General features: G+C 37.8%; 1 protein-coding gene across 3 annotated transcripts; it reads right to left on the minus strand.

The window, feature by feature from the left end:
* Positions 1–15,632: 15,632 nt before the first annotated feature.
* On the minus strand, positions 15,633–25,310 carry LOC132167072 (histidinol dehydrogenase, chloroplastic). 3 transcript variants are annotated; one of them, XM_059577965.1, is made up of 14 exons: positions 25,159–25,310; positions 23,081–23,202; positions 22,912–22,964; positions 22,702–22,774; positions 22,452–22,553; positions 22,270–22,371; positions 22,064–22,135; positions 21,927–21,989; positions 21,764–21,805; positions 20,117–20,176; positions 19,881–19,991; positions 17,300–17,470; positions 17,010–17,100; positions 15,633–16,197 (listed from the first exon to the last, which is right to left on the minus strand). In XM_059577965.1, exons 1-14 carry the CDS (start codon positions 25,280–25,282, stop codon positions 15,914–15,916), a joined length of 1,470 nt encoding a protein of 489 aa, XP_059433948.1. In that variant the 5' UTR covers positions 25,283–25,310; the 3' UTR covers positions 15,633–15,913. The 3 variants fall into 3 exon arrangements, with proteins under 3 accessions (XP_059433948.1, XP_059433950.1, XP_059433949.1); XM_059577967.1 differs by having other exon boundaries at positions 23,081–23,215; positions 25,159–25,251; XM_059577966.1 differs by lacking the exon at positions 25,159–25,310 and having other exon boundaries at positions 22,920–22,964; positions 23,081–23,117.
* Positions 25,311–25,798: the final 488 nt, after the last annotated feature.

Consider the following 25,798-nt stretch of genomic DNA (forward strand, 5'->3'; position numbering starts at 1 on the left):
TTCAAGATGTTCATCACAGTCTTAAGGTGGTTAGGGGAGTGTTATTTTTGTTGGGATGTTAAATTGTTCTGCTCTTGAGGAAGAATGAATGGAAGGGATTAATTGGGCATCTAAAGGATTGCGACAAGCACCATCAGAATTCAAGGGCAAATTCTCTCCAACTTGGAAAGGACGATGTAAGGTGGAATTCATACTAGACCAACTTTAATAAAAATATCATATCTCGTGTTTTGGACATCGTATTGAAGCAAGCTTGGTGTCATTGGAAATTTGATTCAAAGTTCTACAAAGCCATGTTTCATAAAGTGTTGATAATTTCAATGTTTACTAGGTCAAAATAGATCGCAAATAGAAGACTGTACAGTTGGGCAGAATTTCTCGTCAGCTGCTGCGTTCAAATGAGCTATCAATAGAGTTTAGACAGAGTTACTTGTTTGCAATTTTGTTTGAACGGAATTGCAAACAAGCCCCACCCAAATTTGTTAAACTGACTTATTACGATGTTCTACTAGGTTGAGGATTTTATTTACTATAAATACATCTTTTAGAGACCGAAGAATAGAGCTTTGTTGTTATTTATCAATGAAAAATACTCAGAGATTGGGTTTTATTTTATGTTTTTCCTTGAATCTTGAATAGATTCTAGGTTTTGAGAAGAATTGTGAATTATTTGTTCTTTCTCTTTGAGACCCAGGACGTCACACTGTATCAGTAGCCATATAAAAGAATACTAAGTCTAAGGTACACTATCAATCTACCCATCAACCATAAAGAATACTAAACTCTAAGTCTAAGGTACACTATCAATCTACCATGGCTGGGTATCGGTCATATCGGTCCGGTTAATGGGGTTATCGATTACCGACCGATAAGCCATTGGTTAATCGGTTCCTAACCAATTACTGACCAATAAGGAATTATGCCGAAAATTATCGGTTAAACCAGTCGATTAAACCGGTTTAAATGATTAAAATTGTTTCATTTACAGGTTTCGTTTTAAAGTCGTGTCTCTCGCATTTGAGAAGTTGTGGGGGAGGAAACGAAGCAGGCCAAAACGCAAGTCCAGGATGAGGAGGAAACCATCTACCAGCACTATGTGAGTAGCATTGAAACTGAGGTAGAAAAATAAGATGAAAGTCAAGAAACCAGAAAGGGAAAGATGGGATATCAATTGTGGGTAGCAGGAAATGATGGTCCGGTTTCTAATGGTGGCCAAGATGCAGTGAATTGTCAGGTGTTTTTAGGGTTTAATTTGAGATCAACCTAGGATAAAATGGGAGTGGAAGAAGAAGGGTAGAAGCTGTGTGGCTAGGGATTCGACAGAGATTGGCGAAGTGAAGTGTGTGTGCAAGAGGAGTTATGGAAATATCTTGCATTAGGAGACACGTGTATGGCTATGGGTAGTTAGAAGAGATAGTTGGCAAGCATTCTCAACAATGCTTGACAGCTGTACAAAACGTTACAATTTTGAAGAGGAGCGGCCTTGTTTTGGGTTGTTAATAAAAAATAAAAAATTGATTCGCAGTGGGTTGTTAGCAGTGGTTCATTGGGTTGTATATTATGAAAAATAAAAAAAATTGAGAATTACATTTATACCCCCTTATCGGTCATATTAGTTTTCCGATAACAAATTATTAACTGACCGATAACCGACCGATAAGCTTATCGATATAAATTTTTTTTCCGATTACCGACCGATAACTATCGGTTGTGGTTAATATCGGTTTGGTTAAATTCGGTAATCGGTCGATAACCAGTAACCGGTTAATTTGCTCATTCCTACAATCTACCCATCAACCATATGTCATGTTACCCTCACACAGTCACCATATTGACTTTAGCATCGAGTGTCCACCATTGGCTTCCACTGGCTAGTCAACCGTATCTTCTATTGTTATCTTTGTAGTTGTAGCAAGCTGAGCTTTGGTAGCAGTCAATTGTATCAATAGTTTGACGTCGTCTGGAGAAACGATAGACAGACATTTCATTCCCAGACAAAAAAAGCGATGCTGCAAATCTAGTTGCAGGGAGTCAGGGCGAAGGCCTCAAGGACCCGCCATGACCAACGACTGGTCGGCGTTAAAAGAGGAGTTGCGGGCCCTCACCACCCTGAACAGGGCCCATGTCTAGCAGTAGAATGATGAACCAACGACTGGTCGGCGTTAAAAGAGGAGTTGCGGGCCCTCAACCAGAACATGGCCCCAGTCTAGCAGTAGAATGATGAACTCAAGTAGTGCCTTGAAGGGTAGCCGCATGTCCCCTTCCAAGAAAATGGGTGGTGGTTGACAAACCTTTGGGAGGAGGAGGTCCCCCGCTCTTTTCCAAGTCTTTTCAACTTCATTTTGTCATATCTTCGTAGGGTTGGTTACAGGGGTGAGATTGATGCAATGGGGATACCAAGGAGTTGTAGAATGCTGGTTTTGCAGAAACCATATCGAGAGCCGTGGCCATTTATTCTTTGAGTGTAGTTTCCGTTATCGAATTCCGAGATTTTGTATGGCTAGATGCAGAGTAGATAATCCTTCTCTCATATGGGATGATATTGTTCAGATGGGATGCAGCAATTGGGGTAGCAAAATTCTGAAGTCCTTGCTTTGTTGTCTGGCTTTGGGGTCTGCTTTGTATCATATTTGGTGTACTAGAAATGAGATTCAGCATGCAGGACATCCGATCACTGAGGACCAGATTTTGAAAAAGATCTTGTGGGAAGTTCGAACTAGAGTAACTGGGAGAAGGAAGTTTCCTAAAACCAGGGAAAATCTTGTACTTTGTTCCTTATGGAACCTGCCTGCAGATATGCTTTGTTAGAAAATTAATCCTATTTTCCAAGACCTGTGAGATGAGAAAAACAAGAAGAATGCGGAATAACAAAGATTAGGCAATCCAATCACACACGACACAAAGATTTAAGTGGTTCGGCTTAACAAGCCTACATCCACTGGCGGAGACGACCTGGAGAACATTCACTATCAAAAGATGGAGTACAAAAATAGTAGAAAGAAAATCACTCAGATCCCAAAGCCCCAATACACCCAAATCTCACTATCACACAAGAAAGATTATTCCCAAAATAGAATACAAAAGACAGATGTACAAACTCTTCTTTTGCTGGAACGGATGGCGGCTGATCTCTATTTTCTTCTCTCACTCTGCAGCACCTTTTTTCTTCTAATCACTTGTTTTTGGCTCCTCCAAAAACCACCAAGAAGAAAACACCCTTGCTGCCCTTGTACCTCCTTCTCTCAAATTCTCTCTATTTTCTCCTCCCTTTGGTGCTTCACGTTTTTGGCACACACAAATTCACCTTGTGCTTTGTTCCTTATATAGAAGCTTAACTCTCCTTTTACATGTTGGTCTAGGACTTCTATTATAAGTCAAACAAGGAGTCCTATTACACATAGGAGAAGGACTCCAAAACCCACATGTAAAGGAGCAAACCAGTTGAACCAAAAAACCTCTCCTACTTGAAGAAGGAGACAAAATATTGGGTCCCACCATGACTTTTAATTCAAGTCATACTTAACAATCTCCACCTTGACTTGAATCCCATCAAGTCTACCAAAACGTGTCTCGTCCGATTGTCTCCGCCTCAGCCCCTAAGGGCAATCACACTCCACAAGTGTCACTCAAGTCCAAGTGCCTCTTGAACTTGAGCATAGGACTTGGTTTAGACATAACACCATGCCTCCCTATCAGCCCCGTCGACCATACAGCTTTATCTGATGACTCTTTCTTCTTGTAGACCCATCTGTACCCTTTAGCCTTCTTTCTCTTGGGCAATTCTGCCGATTCCCAAGCTTTACCACTCCGTAGTGACTCCACCTCTTTCGGCATACCATCCTGAACAGACGATGGATCTCCACTACTAGCTGTCAGAGCAAAAGAAACCATATATCAAAACCATACCTCTTTGTTGCTTTTCGATCACGTTTCTCTTTGCCTCTTGCTAAAGAATAAGACTCTTCCCGGTGCTGTAAGTTTCTTGAAGATTCTCTGTCATCACATTCATCCGTGAGTGAACACTGTTCATTAAGCTCCACCTCCACGAATTGTTTCCCTTTCTGCACTGTACTTTCAGAAAGCTCATCTAAGTTAACAAACTCAGACTTCTTCGGTTCATGCTCTGTAACTTCAGGTTCTGCACTTGACCCATCCTTGTACATAGCACACTCAATAAAAGTCACATTCCGACTTCTAATGATCTTTCGATTTTGATCATCCCAAAATCGATAACCAAAGGCCTCATCTCCATATCCAATGAAGAAACACTTACTAGATTTACCATCTAGTTTTCTCATAGCATCAGACTCAACATGGACATACGAAGCACAACCAAAAACTTTCAGATGTGAAAGATTTACCTCTTTTCCACTCCAGACTTCTTCCGGTAGTCTATGGCTTAGGGGAACGGAAGACCCCCTATTTATCAGATATGCAGCAGTGCTCACTGCATCAGCCCAGAAAGTCTTTGGTAACCCAGCATGCAACCTCATACTCCTAGCACGCTCATTGAGAGTTATATTCATGCACTTAGCCACGCCATTCCGCTGCGGCATTCCCGGGATAGTTTTCTCCATTCTAATCCCATTCACTGCGCAAAACTGTTTAAACCCCCTGTCTTCGTATTCTCCTCCATTGTCTGATCTCAAACGCTTGAGCTTCAAGCCCGTTTCAGTCTCAACCATGGCCTTCCATTTCTTAAAAGTCTCAAATACATCAGATTTACTTTTCAAGAAATAAACCCATACCTTCCTACTTGAGTCATCAATAAATGTGATGTAATACCGCGAGCCTCCAAGAGATGCCACTGGTGCGGGACCCCACAAATCCGTGTGTACCAGCTCCAGCTTTCCAAGCTTAGGTGCTTTGCCAACTTCCGCGAAACTCACCTTCTTCTGCTTCCCTAGGATGCAGCCTTCACACAAATCAGAACTCAACTGACTTTAACCCCGGTAGTTTCCCTTTTGACATAAGTACCTTCATCTCTTTCTCGCTCATGTGCCCAAGCCTTAGGTGCCATAGTTTTGAGTCAGCAGTCGTATCTACAACAGCATCTGTATCCTTGCTGTTCATGGTCATATAGAGAGTACCCGTCTTATGACCACGAGCCAAAATCCTAGCTCCCTTGCTGACCTTCCACTTTCCACCGTGGAAATGAATTGAATGCCCTTCCTCATCAAGCTGTCCCACTGAAATCAGATTCTTCCTTAGCTCCGGAACATGCCTGACCTTCTGTAGCTTCCATACCGAGTCATTATGAACTCTAATGCGAACATCGCCTAAGCCCACAACATCCAGCGCCGTTCCGTCAGCCAAATACACCTTCCCGAAATCTCCACCAACATAGTTCTCGAGAATTTCACGGATCGCTGTCGTATGAAAAGATACTCCTGAGTCTAAGACCCAAGAATCAAGGGGACTGTCAACAGAAAGAAGTAGGGCATCATATACTTCTTCTGTCACTACGTTTGCATAATCATTCTCAGTCTCCTTCCGTAGTTCCCTGCAATTCTTCTTGTAGTGGCCAGTCTTGCCACAGTTCCAACACTCAGGTTGTTGTCGAATCTAATTTGCTTCTCCCTTTTCTGGAATTTGATCTGCCTTGACCAGAGTTTCTATCTTGTCCTCTGCCCCGAGTCTCGAGGTTTAAAGCAGCACCAGAACAAGAGGCTTCACCCACATCTTTTCTGCGAACCTCTTCACTGAGAATCAAATCCCTGATGTCTTCATAGCTCAGTTTACTCTTTCCTACAGAGTTACTCACAGCCATCCTCACTGCTTCCCAGCTATTGGGCAAAGATGCCAAGACGATCAACGCGCGAACCTCATCATCAAAATTAATTTCCACCGAGGATAATTGATTTGTGATGGTGTTGAACTCATTGAGATGATGTGCCACCGAAGCTCCTTCCGCCATCTTTAGGTTGAACAATTTCTTCATCAGATGCACCTTGTTGTTAGCCGATGGCTTCTCATACATGCTTGACAAAGCCTTCATTAGACCTGCTGCGGTCTTCTCCTTTACAACGTTGTGTGCAACTGATTTTGACAGTGATAACCTGATAACTGCTAGGGCTTTACGATCAAGCAGAGCCCACTCGCTATCATCCATGTCGTCAGGTTGTTCTTCCAAAAGAGGTTGATGAAGATCCTTCCCGTAAAGAATATCTTCAATCTGTACCTTCCAAAACCCAAAATCTTTGCCGTCGAATTTCTCGATTCCCATCTTTCCTTCTTCACCTGCCATCGCTCCCACTCGAACCAAAAGCTCTGATACCAGTTGTTAGGAAATTAATCCTATTTCCCAAGACCCGTGAGATGCGAAAAAATAAGAAGAATGCGGAATAACAAAGATTAGGCAATCAAATCACACACGACACAAAGATTTAAGTGGTTCGGCTTAACAAGCCTACATCCACTGGCGGAGACGACCTACAGAAAATTCACTATCAAAAGATGAGTACAAGAATAGTAGAGAGAAAATCACTCAGATCCCAAAGCCCCAATACACCCAAATCTCACTATCACACAAGAAAGATTATTCCCAAAATAGAATACAAAAGACAGATGTACAAACTCTTCTTTTACTGGAACGGATGGCGGCTGATCTCTATTTTCTTCTCTCACTCTGCAGCACCTTTTTCTTCTAATCACTTGTTTTTGGCTCCTCCAAAAAACCACCAAGAAGAAAACACCCTTGCTGCCCTTGTACCTCCTTCTCTCAAATTCTCTCTTTTTTCTCCTCCCTTTTGGTGCTTCACGTTTTTGGCACACACAAATTCACCTTGTGCTTTGTTCCTTATATAGAAGCTTAACTCTCCTTTTACATGTTGGTCTAGGACTTCTACTATAAGTCAAACAAGGAGTCCAATTACACATAGGAGAAAGACTCCAAAACAAACTTGGACAAATGTCTCCTAAACCCAAAAGGAGTAGAGAACTAGTGGGGCCCATGTGTGATGGGTGGCAAGTCACACCTAACACTCTCGAGCCCCTATCAGCCTCCGACGAAAACTGTTTTGCAAGCAAGGCAGTCTTCGGCAATAACCCATCTTGCTTGTAACAATTTATTCTTTGTCATGTTTATCTCAATTTTTGTTGTTGGAGAATTTTGTTTTATTGACTATTACTTCTACTTTTGTCCTAGAATATATAACATTAACACATAGGAGAAGTAAGAACATTTAAGAGAAAATCGTTTTTCTACCTGAATTAAATTTTGTTCAGGAAAATAGGCAATGACATCAATTCGCTGACCGCTACTTATATCACCCCACTAATGACTGCAATGGCTAAACTAGGTGATTAAAGAAAGATTGACTCAAAATGACTACAATGGTTAGACTACAATGGTTAAACTAGGTGATTAAAATAAGATTGATATAGAAGCTCATTGATCTAAAAGCAGCCAAGTGAATTTTTTGGTCAAGGCAATTGATTCAAAACATGCTCCTAGTATACAACCCAAGATTAAATTTGGGCCAAGCCGCATAATGCCCATTTTTTCAATTTTCATTTTTTAGGCGACAAACATTGCATTGGCAGTAGTAAAATGAATAGAATAACAAGATGGATCTGATTGGACCAGAGCCGAACACCCAAAAAGCAAAATATGAACGATTACGTATCTCTCTTTCAGAGTCGTCTAATGTCTTCAACTGCAACTGATAGAACTCCTAGACAAAGTCTCTAAAGCAAGTGGATAGGGGTGTATCATCCTCTTGAATTTCCACAGTTGCTGCTATCTAGCGGCATAAATCGGACCATAAATTAGATGTCCAGGCAATTTGTATACGGTTGAGTTCTTGTTCGACTTTCCTGAAAAGCTGCCTTTCTTGGTTTTTAGTTGCTTCTTTTAGCATAATCCATCCCTCTAAATGCTCCACAATGTTGGGTTGAGATGATAACCAAAACATAAAGTTAGCAAGATCGAACTAATTTACATTTGGACCCTTATCCTCAATCATCTGCATGCAGTATTCCAACAAATGCCTGATTTGTTTTTTTTCCGTCTTATTTTTGATTTCTCTGGTTTTGAGCCCTCATCTTCTTCTTCTTCTTCTTCATTTAGAGCCCGCTTGCACTCCTCTATCACTTGCGAATAGTCGTTACCCTCTAGAGTCGCCAATTCGTACAAGACTGTGATGTAGAGTTTCATGAAAAATAATGAATTTTGAGAATCTTGAAAAAGATTCTCTCGCAGACTGATTCACCTACTTCAATCGGTTGATCATTTCTTCTACTTGTATCATTACGAGAAAGGGTGTACAGGATGTTACCTCGTGCATGGTGGAGACTGTCGCAAACTCTTCCCCTAGTGTAGAGGGAAAGGGAAAAGGCTTGGTGGATGATATATGATGGAAGAAAAAACAAATCAGGTGATTAAAATGAGATTGGTATAAAAGCTCAGGCTAGACAACACAAATATTTTTTCCATACACTTTTCATTTTGTTGAAAGCTCCAAAGCAAGTGCTTCTTTATCTTTTCTACCATTTCCTTTCTATGTTCTTCATATTTTTCTTCTTTTCCCTTTCTACTTGTTTGAGACAATCACATAAAAGTACAATAAAACGAGGATGAAGGAGTTCGTTGTCTCTTGCACCGTCACCAAGGAGCCTATTTTCATTAAAGAATGGTCTTCTTCCTTAGTCATTCACGATGAGTTTCTTCTTTATTTGTTTTTTTCCTCATAAACATCATCCAAAGTGTTGTTCTTAGTCGTTACTCGAGCTGATCGAGTTGAGTACTCGATAAGGCACCCGACTCAGCTAATAGGCAAGCTCGAGCTCAAGTAATGTTTGAATGAGCCGATCTTGAACATGCCGAATTCACCCGAGCTCGGCTCGTGTACACCCTTAGGTGATAGGAAGGCAACTAAAGCAAATTGATGTAGGATGACATCTACCTCTATTTTCTGTGAAAATTAAAATAAAAAATAAAAAAAAATAATATTCGAGGAGAGTCGTTTGATAAGAATTTTACCAGTTCTCAAACAATGGAAGTATAAAAAAAAAAGGTTTGTCACGATTCAAGCTGATTATCAGTTATATTTAATTTTATATTTTATATTAGGATTTTATTTTATTTGATTAAGATTTTATTTATTGAAGATCTTATTTAATGAAGATCTTATTTATTTTATTAGGACTTTATTTTTCACCCTTACTAGGATTTGATTTTCTTTAATTATTTTCCTTTCTGTTTTAGGATTATGTTTACTTTCTCTATAAGTATTTTCCTTTTTATATAAAACATAAACTCAATTGAATTATTATCAAATCAGAGATTTTTCTGAAAGGAAAAACCTTATATTTGGACACGTGGTTAAAAAGGTGTTTTACAGCAACCAATAATATGGTGACACCTCAGATAAAACAAAAAAAATTGCACAAAAATATCCTAAAACAAATACGCTAGATTTTGAATTTAATCAAGAGAGAAACGGCGAGACTGGCCAGATCCAGACCCATCGGTGGGTCTGGTCAGACCCACGGCTGGGTCTGCCGTTATTACATTCCAGTAGCAATCAACTTCAAGTAACCGGAGCAATTAGCCCGTCCCCAGCTCTACCAGAAGCGCAAAAATGGGAAAATGAGGAATTTCGTGGAAGTAAATCTGCTCAGGAAAAGCATTTGGGGGACTCGGTATTAGCATGCCAATATTCAAACCACAAATTTCATGTTATTTTCTTTGTTGAAGTCACAACATGAATGCTTTCTGGTGTTAGAGGTGAGAATTTCATTTTTGATCCAATCTTTCTCATCTGTAGTATAGGACATGAGATCATAAGTTCGTTCGAATTCAATATTTTTCTGAGACCCACGACTGGGTCTGGCCATGCCTCGGTGGTAGCCGGTTGGGTGATGGGTTTTGGTTGGTTTCCAGTGGGGGTGGGTTTTCCGGGTTGGTTCGGGTTGGACTCTAGTGGGGGTTGGTTTTATGGGTTGGTTCGATTGGGTTCCGGCCAAACGCAGCCACTGGAATCTATGGTGTCACCGCCGGAGAGAGAGGTGAGGTGGTTTAGGGGTTGATGGGTTAGAAGGAGATGTACTCACTTGTGGTTAGTCTTATTATATTTTGGTGTTTTAAGTGAGGTGTCAGAATTTGATTGGATGCTATAAAAGAGGGGTTTTAAGGAATGACTTGATAGTAAGGTTCTTGCATTTCTCTATCAACTCTTGGATTTTTCGTTTCACATTCTCAATAAAAGATTGCGATTCTTGGCTCTCTTGCTCTTCTTGGTCTACTGGGTATTCCATCACCAAAGCGCGCTCACATTTGTCAATGATTTCTTGGTAGACATTTGACACTATGAGGTAAAAATACTAAATATAATAAAGATAAAAACACTGTATCTTGACTGTTGGCTAACCTCTAACCGCCTTTATAATAATAATAATAACAATAATAATAATAATAATAATATGATCAATTGACCATTAAGTCATAATTTTTTTTTTTTTTAGAGAATTAAATCACAATTTAAGTATTAATGTATTATTAATATAATTTATATGATTATATCACATGATCAATTGATCATTAAATCATATGATTATATAATAACAAATTATACATATATAATATGACATAAATCATAAATATACAAGTTCATACTAATACAATAATTAAGTACCTAGAGACTTAGTTCCAATGTATGTTATATATTATAATTATTCATATATGCATATTGAATAATATAAATGTATAAGATCAATACTTAAATTATATGATTCAATGACAATTCAAATAATTAATCATATTATTCATATACAATGATAATGTGATTCATATAATATCAAATTAAGTAATTGACATTTTTTTTTTTTTTTTTTTTGAAATAAGTTGACAATCTTCATTAAAAATATCAAATTTAGAGTATAAAACTCTAACCAAACAGAGCAAACTGCTCTGAAAAGGTAGTGTCATAGATACACAATGGAATTTCTTCCATCCATACCCTATCTATCACTTCCCTAATTGCCTCCTTGGCTAAACCATGAGCTGTGTTATTTTGAGGCCGTTTCACATGCTTAATGTCCCAACTTCTAAAAGAATCCAAAACCAATTTAATATCAGCCCCAATTTGCCCAAACCGACTCTAGCTGTCTTCAAGCACTAGAATCATGGTAACAACCTGCAAAGAGTCACCCTCAAGGAGAATAGCTTGTAAACCAAGATCTCGACTGAATTCCACCGCCTGTAATGCCACTAACGCCTCGCCAACCATCGACTCCTGGTACGAACTCAGTGTTTTACTTTGAGCTGCATGGACCCTACCACGGTCATCACGAACGATCGATAATCCCAGCTCCCATGCGCTTCAGTTTGGGATTAAAACCAACATCCCAATTAACTTTGAACGTTCCAACCAGTGGAGGCCGGTTGCCAACGCTCCAGAAATTCTGCACCAGTTTTGTCCCTAGTTGCAACGTTTGAATGCTTAACCTGCCAATAAAGTTGGATAGAGGTCTTTGCATCATGGACAAGGCTGTTTGGATGAGAAAATACTCCTCCATGCACAACAGTGTTTCGTCGAAACCAAATGCACCTTACTAGTATGGCCGAAAATGCCAACTCCTCTTGATTGCAACGCTGAATCAGAGCTTCCCAAACTTCACGAAAATCAGACCCTCCAAATTGTGCTTTCTGAAATTTCCTGTCACAAGCCCCCATATGTCCCTAGCTGCTGGACAATCCCACAAATACATGCCTCGTTGATTCAGCCTCTTGGGAACAAAAAATACAGACAGCCTCCTTGAGTACCCCCCATTCGTAACAAATTTTATATAGTGGGCAATATGTTACTGCAAGCTTGCCAGATAAACATTTTCATAAACAATGTGTTACTTATAGCAGCAACAATTGAAGTATTAATATATTATCATTATAATATATATAATTATATCACATGATCAGTTGATCATTAAATCATATGATTAAATAATAACAAATGAGAGTATGTTGTGTACAAGGATTGTTGAAGTTTTATTTGTACCATATGTTGTGTAGAAGTTAACCCACAAGGATTGTGAATTTTATTTATATGTTGTGTTTAAGTCTCCATTCAAGTCCTTGTTAAAACATTGGTAAATGACTAAATGTTGTATAACTTGCATTTTTTTTTTTTTATCCTATTAGTATAACTTGTATTCTTAACAAGTTATGATTTACATTTAAGGATTTTTTTTTTTTTTTTTTATATATATATAAAAAGTACAAGTAGATGTAAATTAATGTAAGTTTGGGTCAAATATTTTAAATTTTTCAATATGGGCTCCTTTAGAAGCAATTTGGTGTATAAAAAAAGCCCCAAAACTGAAAATTGGTCCAAAGGAAAAGTGGTTATAGCGGGCGGTTATATGTTTACTAACTGCCGGCTAACTGCTATCCACTAACTACCTAGCAGATGTGGTTAGTGAAATTTAGTAACCAACTAGGCAGTTACGGTTAGTGGTTATTGACAATAACCGCTAACCGTAATTGTCTTTTCATCCTTAATTGTATCTTTGATTCAGATCAATTTCATGATTTTTCCATTCATTCTAACCAACGCCTACCTCCCACCGCTGAAGACGAAGAATACCGGATGCAGAAGAACATAGAAGATTGACATAGAATTGATAAAATATTTTCTTAAGAATGGGGAAGAGATAGTCATTTTAAATAAAAACCAGTGTCATCAAATCTCATCATTAATCAGTTAAGAGAGTACATGAAACCTTCAACAAAATCTATGTCAGAAACCATTGCTCAAGGAGATGCATAAGACATGGATGAGTGTTGACGTCCCTGCTGATATTTTCAATTAGATCTGAATTTTGACATATCTATTGAATAGAGTAGCTAGTAGGTTAAGAGAAAATTTTTCCTTCAATTTTTTTTTTTTTTATGTAATAGTTGACTTTCGTGTGTTTTGATTTCTGATGCAAATTGGACGTCAAACAGAGAGCAGTTAGAGCGTCCCATTTGCAGCCCCGTCTGGAAGTTATGTTATTTTTCTCGCATTTTATGATTTTAGTTCAGTCCCTATCCGAATGGCTACTTGTCCTGTCCGGACGCGTAGCTTTGTTTGGCTTAGCCGACTTTATTTCATATTTATTAAGTTTAGGGTTTTGTAAGTATTTATTTCGTGTTTTATTAGGGTTAGGGCTTTGGGTTTATAAATATATGTTTATAGCCTCCAGAAAAGTCAATTATTGTTTATGAATCAGTTTTATCAATGAGAATACTCAGAGTTGAATTTATTCCTCTTTTTCCTTTAAACCTTAGATAGAGTTTGTTGTTTTTAGAAGAATTCTTAGGTCTTTGATAGAATCTAAATCTAGAATTATTTATCCCGTTCTTTATTGTTGTTCTTCGCTGCAACCCACCAAGTCGGGCTGCATCAGTTGGTATCAAAGCCCAAGTTACTTTCCATGAATGGGGAGGGTGACTGTTGTGTAGACATGAACAAGGTGCACGTGCGCACGGAGACAACACGTAAGGAGCTATTGGCGATTCGTTTGCAACACATGGGTGGTGGGCCGAACGGTTGTTGTCGCCAACCAAGACCGCGGTACGCGGAGGCAAAAGGCAAATCGATCGCTAAACGTTGGCAACACATGGAGGATCGATTCAGGGCTATGAGGGATCAAATTGCAGACCTCACTACACAAATATCCAACATGTGTGGTCACAATGGGAATGGATCCGGAAACCCATTTGCGGAGCACCGAATGCACATACGTCAGCACCTTGCACAAGCTCATGCCAATTGGTTGGTGAATAGGTTCAAACTCGATCTACCGGATTTCCAAGGTTGCTTGCAACCCAAAGAGTTCCTTATGACACACAAAAAATAAAATAAAATAAAATTCCAAGAGAGGCGGCGAAGATTAGGAGTCAATCAGTTGTGGAGGAGAAAGATGGATTTATTGAAGAAGATTGCTCGGTAGATTGGGCCTCTCCACCAATCTATGACACCTATCTTGACGAAGGTGTGAGTTCTATACACCAAGTGCTTGATGAAAGCCCTAAAAGAGAAGTCTTTGATTTGGAAGTTGATTTCCTTGGAGTAGATGCTATCTTGTCAAAATCTTTTAATCAAAGTATTGATGAGATCTATGGGGCGGAGACGACTTTTCTATCAAAGAGTGAAGGGGTCTTTGTGAGTTCTTTGAGAATTCTCATGGCTTATGGGAAGAGTGAAGCACGAGAGAACCATGACAAGTCTACACGGCAAAGTGGTGTGTGGGGCTTTTACGACAAACATCAAGGTATGTTGATGATGAAGAGCGTAGCATTTATTGTGGGGTGTTGTCTTGTCTTGATCTTGAGGAACGGCGAGTAAATGAGTTGACTCGACATCTGGAGGCCCGTGAAAAGAACTGGCTGAATTCGAGGATGAATTCTCTCCAACCTGGGGAGGATGATGCAGATTGGACATCAAACAAAGAGCAGTCAGAGCGTCCTGTTCGCAGCCCCGTCCAGACATTATGTTATTTTTCTTGCATTTTATGATTTCAGTTCAATCCCCACCAGACACGTAGCTTTGCTTGGCTTAGCCGACTTTATTTCATATTTATTAGGTATAGAGTTTTGTGAGTCTTTATTTTGTGTTTTATTAGGGTTAGGGTTAGTGTTTTGGGTCTATAAATATATGTTTATACCCTCCAAAAAAGTCAGTTTATGTTTATGAATCAGTTTTTATCAATGAGAATACTCAGAGTTGAGTTTATTCCTCTTTTTCCTTCAAACTGTAGATAGACTCTATTGTTTTGAAAAGAATTCTTAGATCTTTGATAGACTCAAAGTCTGAAATTGTTTATCTGTTCTTTTCTTGTTGTTTTTCGCTACAGCCCACTAAGTCACGTTGTATCAATTTCACTAACGCCTAACGGTAAAGTAAATCTGGGCTTTTCTTGAATTAATTTTTCACTTTTTCTCTTCCGATGTTTTCTTTTCAAAGGAATTCGTCCGTCAACAAAGTCTTTCTACAAGCTTGAGGTTTTCCATCTCTAGGATTAGCTGAGCTTTTGCAGTACGTTATTGTTGTGTGTGTATATATTGTTGCATGATTGTGCGTGTATATATATATATATATATATCCTTGATATTTGATTATGTTTAGATGCTTGCTGCTTATTTTACAGGAAATACATTGGTGCTTTACATTTGCATATTTAACTGTTTGATTGCTTTATAGTATGAGATATTAAGTATGCATAAGCCCTTTATGTTCCATGTGATTTGCCAAGCATGCTGACATTTGATAAACTATTTTGTGAAAACCCTGCTCAAGAATATATTAATAATAATAATTATTTTGATGAATAACGATCAATTTCATTAAATTCAAAACCTACATCAAGCACACTAATATATATAGGCAATTAGCAGTTATTAACTACTTTTTACTCCTAAAACCGCTGATCACCAACAGTTAGCGATTTTTTTCAACCGCCTACAAGTCGTGTTCAAGTTGAGTTTACAGGTAGCGTCAAAAATTATTAGCCCCAAGTAGACCTATGACATTCAAAGGGCATGCCATGTGACATTATACTCCAAGGTTGGGTTCAAGCCCCTGAGGTTGGATTTGTGTGATTATGCACAAACGAAAACTGAAGATTTTCTCATATGGACATTCTCATCAATGAAGTGGCAAGCAACTGCAGTGCTCCTTGAATGTTAAATAAAAGATGTATATATATCACATTTAAAGTACATATGACCCCCAGAAATGCAAAGCTATCCCTACATTTGATCAAACTACATATGGCCTTAACCAGATATTTGTTTAAAGAACCATTGTTACCCTGCTTGGCAACAATCCAACACCTCAGGGGTGGCAACAATGTGGCCAAGGAATTTGATAAAGGGAAGTCCATAAAGGTCACATCCCCAAAACGAGAACAGTTCAGAAATGGCACATCATCTCATACCGGAAACCTGCCTAGCTTCAATATCCTGAAGCCTAAGAGTTACAGCTCTTTTGTGGGCTTCCAATCCCTCGACTTCAGCCATTGCAGCCACATATGGGCCAAGCTTCGTCAGACCTTCCTCTGTCAAAGATTGTACTGTCATATACTTGAGGAAGGAGTCCAAAGACACCCCGCCGTACATCCTTGCATACCCGTATGTCGGAAGGACATGGTTCGTCCCACTTGCATAATCTCCCACGCTCTCTGGCGTCCACTGCCCTAAAAATACAGAGCCTGCAAAAGTAGTAGACCACATATTAATTCTATGAGAGTTACATTCTCTGCTATAATTTGGATCTTCTAGAAACCATTAACTTGTTTATGAAGGATCTATTGATGGTCTTTTACTATAATTAGGATACCCTATGAGAAATCTATGCTCAACTACTGTGATAAAAACGAACAAGCACGAGCAACTATTTAAAATCTACGAATGTAATTCACTCTTTACGGATGGGAAAACCGTGTTTAGAAGAACACTAGCAACAAACTTCATAAATCTCACTTCCTTTACTAAATGTAGGGAAAGCTCTCAAAAAGCTCTCTACAACATATTCCCTTGGTGTTCCCTAAACCAAGAAAAACCTAAAGGAACCAAAAGTGCTACCCTTTGCTTCTCTTACAATTATTTTACTAAGACAAAAAGGCTCTGTTTCCTTTCTTTCGTTTCTCCTAGCATTTATTTGAAATAAAATTTAAATGGCTTTCTCTTTCCTCTCTTTTTCTCCTAGCATTTATTTGAAAGATAAGTTTATTAAAGAATATTTAAATGGTATCAGGAAAGGACAAGACAAGTTATTGTGGAGTTTATTTGAAGCCAAAAATTTCAGGCTACCAAGCATAAGCACAATGGCTTGAGTCTTCAAAGCAGCCACTTCATGAAAAAATGTAGAAGGATAGCGTTGTATCCAAGCATCCCTTCGAAAACTTCACTTAAATGAATCAACCTTTTGTAACAACCCTTAGTGCACCAAAGTGGATGAACATCTGTAAAGATGAAAAACTAGTGTAAAAACAATTATGATGTCAAAATCACAAAAGTTCACCTGCGTTCTCAATGAAACTCTCCCACTTTTCTGCATCCTTCACATTAATGATCAGATGCTCAGGTGCATACAAGTTTGAAAAAGAGATTGCCTGAAAAGGTCAATTTAATGTCATTCCAAATAATCAAATTTACAAGTTAAAAAATACAGACAAGCAATTTTAAGTGCACACGCATGTAAGATTGTGCGCACTTAAATCAATAATGGTAAAAGAGTAAAGAATTTCTAATCTTTTGCAAGTTTAAGTTTCAAAATATAGCTGGAGTATATATATGATCTGAAGGACTAACCTCAACCATATCACGTGCAAACACCGTGTAACTGTGGCTCAATGCTTTTAAAGCAATCTCTCCCCTTGGAAGGCTTTGGCACTGCTTGCTGATTTCCTCCTCTATTGCTTTTAAATCAACACCATCCCCAGAAACAACAAGAACAACCTGACTGTCAGGACCATGCTCGGCCTGAAAATTGACTCAAGGCATCGTGGTATGAGCATTAAACAAACAAAAGCAGGACCAAATTTTTATGCATGTGTTCTGAAAGGACTACTGCACAATTCAACATGTCAGGCAATAAATTCAAATGAAGAGAAGAGGGAGTGTCTATCACAGGACAAAAACCACTTAAGGTTTTGTGAGAGATCAAAAAAGCACTTCTTCCAGCTATTCAAAAATGCCAAAAGACTCAAACAGTAGAACTCTATTATCTAATATTGTCGGCCCATGTCTAGCTACTACCCTAACAATTATGTAATAAGAACTTTGTAAATCTCTGGCGTATTGTACAGGCAATGTACTTTTGAGTCACAATTTTTTAGTTAGAACAAGAAATGATGAAAATGTTGAATGTTAACATCTAAAATCTGCTTGAAAATGCAATATGATTTACCACTCCTTTCATTACCATAGCCCTAGACAGAAAAGACCGACTATCCAGAGCAGGAATAAGAATGTATTTACCTGATAAAAGGAGAGAAAAAGACTGAGAATTCCTTTTTTCTCTATAAAGTCAAATATCTGTTATCATGAATGAATTGAAGTTCCTCTCTATTAGTTTCAAACATATTATATATAAGTGTCCCTTCGTGCATTTTCATGATTGGTCATTGTTTTCCTGTGTTTAGTGAAACTTCCATTCCAAATCGTTTCTGACTTCAAAATACATTTTCTTTATAAGTAATTCAATATCATTAGAAAGCACATAGGGGCGTAACCCTAGTACACAATAAGTATAAGAAAAAAAACCCTAATAAGGAGAAAAGAACACAAAACCAAAAATTTAGAAAAACTAGAAAAATGCGGACTATTGTACGCCGTTGTCAATGTATATAAGGATATGAACATAACGTTCTTTAGCTCTAGCACCTAAATCTCACAACTTTCAAATCTCCTTGTGTTTCGTTCTTTCTAAATGCACCACATTAAGCACAAAAATGTCATCCTCCAAACTTTTAAGATGTCATAGCTTCCATTCTAACCTTTCCAACTTGCTAACAACTCTAGTACCCTTCTAGGCATAAGCCCATTCTACACCAAAAAGACGAAAAATCTAAAACCATAAGTCTCTTGCCACTTCACAATGAAGAAGATGAGTTATTGACTCCCCAATCCTCTTACGCATACGACACTAATCCAACACTAGAACGTTCCTCTTCCTCAAATTATCCAAAATCAAGATCTTCCCTAGTGTCTTCGTCTACCCAAAGAATGCCACTCTCAAAAGGACCTCGACTCTCCAAATATTCTTCCAAAGAAATGGGGAACCAGTAGAAACGGACAACGGATGATAAAAGGACCTTACTTCAAACTTCCACTTATTGGAGGGGATCCAACATATTTTATCCACCATCATGCCTCAATCTAAAGAAGTGACCAAGTCCACCTCCCAATCATGCACTAGTTTGGTAAAAGATATATTTCACCGAAAATTTCCATTAAAGAACTGCATATGATCTGCGACCCACACCTCTGTACAACCATGCATTCTATATCTCATAGTTGTTGTGGGATGTTCAAACTATATTCCACCCATAACTTGGTAGATTACTCATCTAATGACGCATTTGAGCTTTTTCCACCCATTAAGTCTTACAGTGGGGAAGATTGGGCAATAATAAATGGCACCAATGGAACTTCAATAAAGGAACAAAGCAGAAATTTTAGGACTTAGTAAATTTGAAGAACTGTTTACCCTAGACTAGTTGAAAGGGTATGTATCACCCCCATTCTCTTCCTTTTTCTTTCTCATAACTAAGTAGCCTAGGAGGCAAAGCCTAAGTCCAAAAGAAGCTTACAAGAAAAGACAATGAAGATAAACTAAAGTTTAGAAAGTTAACTTAGTCTAGGAAAAAGAAGAAGAAGAAAACATGAAGTTCAAAGAGAATCCACCAGCCACACATATAAGGAGCAGAAAAGGAAACATTACAGTGTGTTTGGCAATTTAAGTTAATTGGGAAGGGAAGTGAAGTGATAGGTAAGAAGTGATTTTATAGGACTTTGATATTGTGCTGCTTGTTTGGATGCCCAGGTAAGTAAGAAGAAGGGAAACTTAATTTTCTTGATTAGGAAAACTGAAACGGAGTGAACTTGATGTTATTGAACTTAGGTTCTAACTAAAACTAGACTTGCCATAACGTAGAACTTCATAATGCATGAAGACTGAAGGTCTTCATGCAATTGAACCTTATAGATTCAACGTTTAAATAATTTAAGAAAAAAAAAACAAAAAAACAAAAAAAACCAAAGCAAGAGCATCAACCTTTCACTATGAAAGTGCTCCATCAGAAAAGAACAGAAGCATTTCAAAGCAACTAAGCACCTGGGAAGTTCAAAGATAAAAAAGAAAAGAAAAAGAAAAAGAAAAGGTAAGCACCTGAGAAAGCAAATCCGAAGCTACATGAACAGGATTGGAATTTCTGTCAGCAATGACTAACACTTCAGAAGGGCCTGCGGGCATGTCAATTGAAATCATGGCTTCACTGTTCTGCAAGGGAAGAGGGAGAGAGAGAGTAAAATGAGATGAGAAATATTTTCATATGGAGTGGGGGAGTTCACTTATATTTAATTATCAAAATTTATACAAGTTGCAGCCATGATAAGTATGCATACTTGGAGAATCATTTTTGCAGCTGTGACATATTGATTTCCAGGGCCAAAAATCTTCTCAACCTGCAAATTATAAGAAGGGAAAAGGAACTGTAAAAGACATTAAAACTTATATTTAAAGAAATTAAAGAAATCTTACAAATATAAAATGCTTTTGGAGTGTTCACTAGAATGGACCAACTATCGTGTGCAAATAACAGAATTATCAATCCAAAAGAACTCATTAGATATAGTATTCTGATTTTGCAATGCAATATTAGAACTATATTTTACAACGTGGTAGGATATAACCAGTTGGAGGTGACAGCTGTGGAAAATCAAGAAATGAAGACAAACAGTAATCTACAGTAATCTACGCAAGAAGAACCTTGTGGTAGTGGAGTGGTGTTGTATGTGCAAGAAGACCGGAGAGACAGTCAATCATCTTCTTCTCCACTGTGAGATTGCAAGTGCTCTTTGGCTTACTATTTTTAGTCAGTTTGGATTGCATTGGGTCATGCCTTGCAGGGTGGGAGACTTGTTCGATTGCTGGTGGCCGGGAGGACGTTCTCGAAGCACAGTAGTGTGGAAGATGATCCCTCTGTGTCTTATGTGGTGTATATGGAACAAAAGAAATGCTAGATGTTTTGAAAACTCCACTAGGACTATAGAGGAATTAACTCGTCTTTTCTTCTTTACTCTTTACTCTTGGACGGCCGCTTGGCTAGCTCCTTTAGAAATTAGTTTATCTAACTTCCTATTTCATTTATCTCCCTCTTAGGCGCTCTCTTTTTATACTTCCCGTATATGTGGGTTGCGCCCCTCTGCGCTTTTGATATATATCATTATTACTTATCAAAAAAAATATATATAACTAGTTGGAGGTGACAACTGTGGAAAATCAAGAAATGAAGACAAACAGTAAGGTAGAACGAAAAACTTGTCTTGCTTGTGGAACTACGTCACTACATCTTATCTTCACTACCTCATTACATCAAAACTCCTACATAAAAAATCTAGCCAACTTATCTCATCTAGCCTCCATTTGTGCCACATTCATCACTAAGCAACATAGGAGTTAAGACAAACTCATTCCAATTCTACTCATCAAGGCAATCAACTTTCCAGGCGAAATTGACGCAGCTCAACTAAAACATAAACAAATAACACATGAATACATTTTATGAAGTGAAATGTGTTTGTGTGTCTGTGTTGTGTATTGGTGTATGGGCAGTTAAGCACATGAACCTCCCTCTGTCAGTTTCATGATTTCTTTTCCCACCTAGTCTCATTTTTCTCCCCTGGAACTAAAATTCTCTCACTTGAAACTCTTATGCACAGGACCCTCATAGTATTTCCTAACCATCAGCTTGATAAGCATAAACCCCAAACAGCTTACATGACAAGCTCAAGCCACACCCAGGAAAAGAAAGAAAGAAAAAAAAGAAGACGAGCTCAACACACAAAGGTCCTACCACTGCCATTTACACTGCATGTGTTAACAAAAAAGCATAAATGCTACTTCAATTATCTATAAATGATTAATAAAAGGACAACCATACATATTATCAGTACAGGATAATAGCAGCATACATATTATCAGCACAGGATAATAGCAGTGGAGGGACGAGTTCCAAAAACAAACAAAAAAATACAAAAACAATAGAGTACCTTAGGGCAAGATTCCGTCCCCCAAGCCATGGCGGAAATTGCCTATAAAGAGCAAATTGTAAGGCTTTAGAATTCAAAGTATGCAAAAACATAAGATTGTGTGACAGAAGAAAAAACAAACAAACTCTCAGACACACATGGGCCAATTTCAGATCTTTCAAACCTGAGCTCCTCCAGCTTTAAGGATGTGAGTCACTCCAGCCTTCTTGGCACAATAGAGCACCTCCTACAGAAAAACATTCATCAGCACTCGGTATGTAATCTCATCGTCAGGTATTTTCATCAAAAGTAAACAAATACCTTGCATATGTTACCATCATGACTAGGAGGAGTTGCAAGAACAACAGTTTTACACCCAGCAATCTGCGCTGGCTGGAATACAAAATAAAGTATACGTCAAACAAGTCTGATGACCTAGATAGCCACAATAATAAAATTATAGGCTGAAAACATTAAAAAAAAAAAAAAAAATGAAGTAATTGAAACAATCCATCCAATCAACTTACAACTGAAAGCATCAGAGCTGTTGAAGGTAAAACTGCAGTTCCTCCGGGAACATAAAGACCTACAGATGAGATGCTTCTTGCAACTCGTTTGCATTTGACACCCTGAGAAATTCAGAATACTTCAGAATTACATAAACAGAGAGTAAGGTAACTGCAATAACCAATGAGCAATATTGACATACTTTCATGTTCTCAACACTTTTCTCAACAGATTTCTGAGCAACATGAAATGCATATATATTGTCATATGCCACATCAAATGCTTCTTTAATAGCTGGATCAAGCTGCAATTGTACAAAGAGTATAATGTGTAAACATTAATAACAACAAAACCACTATTTTAACAAGAAACTTAAATCATATGTAAGTGACTTGATATTAGATCATAAAGATTAAAAAATTTCTTGCATGAAGAATGTCTATTTCATATACCATTGGATCTGGGAGCTCGGAGACATTTTCAACTATCTTTTCCAGTTCAACTTTGTCAAACTTTGCAGTATAGCTGCAACAAATACAAACATCAAATTGCCTCATGACTAAAGGAGCTACACAGCGAAGTGGAGTCTTGGTAGATAACACAGAAACATGGCGTAAAGCATAAACCATAAAAAGTAACAAAAAGGAATGAAGAGCACCAACTCCTTAACTGCAGCATCGCCTCTTTTCTGAACATCATCAACAATGGGCTGGACCTGATAGTAGATATAATCAAATCTATCAAGTACCTCATAATGAACAGAACCAAAAACAAATTCTTCAGTTATTGATGAACTTTCATTCAGAATTTAGAAAAAAGCCAAAAGCTTACTGTGCTGAAAATGGAAGAGAAATCTATACGAGGACGAGCCTTTAGGCGTTCAACCTCAGTTTGAGTAAGTTCTGATAACGTGTAAGACTTCATTGAGCACTTTATCCTGTTACAAATGAATCCTGCAGTAATAACCTGTAAGAAATTGAGAAAAAGAAGAAGCATACAAAGACATATTATCCATCATTGATAAAGAGATGGGACACTTTTTTATTGAGGGGTCTTAAAATAGAGTAAGAATTTCAAAGCAGACTAACTTCACATAAAACAAAACTATATAAACCTCAAAAGCCTATTTTTTGAATTTTGTCCACGACAGGTGCTCCCACACACAATAATACATAGAGAAACTAATTTAGTGGGAGAAGAAGTCACATCAAATGTTTACAATCTAAGGATAATTCTTTCCACATGCATCAATTTTTTAGTATTTGTATGTTATGCATGCACTACATGATTTTTGCACCCAAGACCTTGCCCCCTACTCTGGAATGCCCCCTGGCATCAATATTGACAATCAAAAATAAAAAATAAAAAAGTGAAAAACTTTTCTAAGTATTGCTGATGGATATTTACCACTTCATGTCACTTACTAGCTTGCCGATTACATGTCATTAGCATAAAGGAGCACACAAATATCAAAAAGAAGTTTTCATAATTTATCACTACCTACTCGTGCTTTTCATAGTTCCTTCCACATCTAATCATAGATGTCTACTGATGTTGTATCTTTACAAACTAAATTAGTTGATTAGACAGACCAAAGGGATAATCTACAACTATCCACCATATCCAAAGACCAACGTTTTGGTGCTCAAGTTTGAGGTACATTAAACTATACCCACACCTAGATCTTTATCACACCACACCATGGATATCTTGAAACTTTGTACTTTCCTAACAAGGTTAGAGCCCTAGATGCCATAATATCAATAAGTCTTCAATAAAAAAGAATAAAAATCACCATGTGTGTTTCATATGACTACAGCTGAATGCTAAATAACATATACACAATAGACATTTGAGTATCATTTCCAATCATAAGTCAAAAAATCAGAAATTGAATTCAAAACTCGCACACATTGCACGCACACGCACCCACACTCACACATGCTTGAGTGGCAATTCCACCAAGAACTGCAGAACATACATATACAAACATTTTTTTTAATAAAAGTAAACATACACGTACAAACATAAAATCAACTAGAGCTGAATGCTAAATAACATCTACACCAAACAGACATTTCACTCACTTTTCTTTTTTTTTTTTCCGGGCATAACCCACTCTATTCCAAACATCTAAAAAAACCAAATTCCACAACTCCCTCAAAATGTCACACTGAAGGAGTTGATCAGGTGTTTTCCCACCCTTTTTACACATACTAAACCAAAAAATCACTATGATGTGGCACTTGTGAAAATTATACAAAGTGAGGATTTTTCCTAAAGATGCTATGCTATCCATGTGAAGAAAGTCACCCTCAAATGAGCCTTAGACCTCCAAATGGCAAATTGGGAACCCTATATGTCCAAAAAGAAATCAAAATAAAAGTCTCCTAGAATTTCAAAATCATCCACTATCAAAATATCTTGACCCCCACATCCACAACGCCCACCAACAAAAAAAAAAAAAAGGCAAAATTAATAAAGTAAAGTCAATCATAATAAAATCTTACAATGACATACCCAAAGCAATCAGATACGCATCCAAAACCCATTCAAACAAAGAAATTCCAAGAGGTCATTCCACATATCATCCAAAAGCAATAAATAGAAGGAAAAATCAAAACCGACACACAACACCACTGAGAACTCACAGAAGGAAAAGCCGCATTCTCAACGATCCATTGATCATAAAAATGTTCACTTTAAAATATTTTACCATCACCCAATTCCCATATTCACAAAGTGAAATCTGAAACCATCTTAGGTACTCTTTAGAAATGTATACAATCCCATCAAACGAAAATGAACAATCATTTCCAGGATTCCAAGCATTTTTCAAGTCAGCATTAGAACCAAAAATCAGATGTTTTAGAAATAGAAACAGAATCAAAATGAAAAAACTATTATACCTGCAGGGAAGCGATAAGACCGGCTTGAAATTGTTTTCGGAGTACTGATTTGGTGAAAAATTCTGATTGGGTTGGGTTTAAGCGAAGAGATGGTCCGGTTCAAGCAGAGAAGCTGGCTGTCCATAACGACCTTCAACCAATCAATCAATCAAATGTGTAATAGCATTCACAATGGTTTATGCAAAATGGATACTCAAAACTCATTTTATCTAGTTTAGCTAATGGGTTTTTAAAGGCCTCCTACATCTGATTAGCTATATTTTTATCTATATCATTTAAATATTATTTCTTTACTCTTTATTGATTCTATCTTTCTTTAATTAAAAATCTGATTTTATCACCCATACAAGCTGAGCACGGGTGCAGAAAATCTCAACGGAAATAATGCATCAACTCTATTTAATCTAGCAAATTACTTTAATTAAAAATATGATGTTATCACCCATACAAGCTGAGCACAAGTGCAGAAAATCTCAATCAAACAAATCTCTCAACGGAAATAATGCATAAACTCTATTTAATCGTGACACAGAACAACCCTGGAGTGTCAATTTCAGCATCCACTAGTGTACAAACTCATACCCAACCCACAAACAATCAAACCAAAATCTTCACTCCCAGCCTTACCCATATCCATCTC

The sequence above is a fragment of the Corylus avellana genome, chromosome ca1 (genome assembly GCF_901000735.1).
Source record: "Corylus avellana chromosome ca1, CavTom2PMs-1.0".
Lineage (NCBI taxonomy): Eukaryota > Viridiplantae > Streptophyta > Magnoliopsida > Fagales > Betulaceae > Corylus > Corylus avellana.

Coding starts and splice junctions, on each gene's coding strand:
- LOC132167072 (XM_059577965.1), bottom strand. CDS start 25,282: ATGGACAGCCAGCTTCTCTGCTTGAACCGGACCATCTCTTCGCTTAAA. Junction 23,203..25,158: donor GTCTTATCGCTTCCCTGCAG/GTATAATAGTTT, acceptor TTATTACTGCAG/GATTCATTTGTAACAGGATA. Junction 17,471..19,880: donor CTTCGGATTTGCTTTCTCAG/GTGCTTACCTTT, acceptor GTCAATTTTCAG/GCCGAGCATGGTCCTGACAG.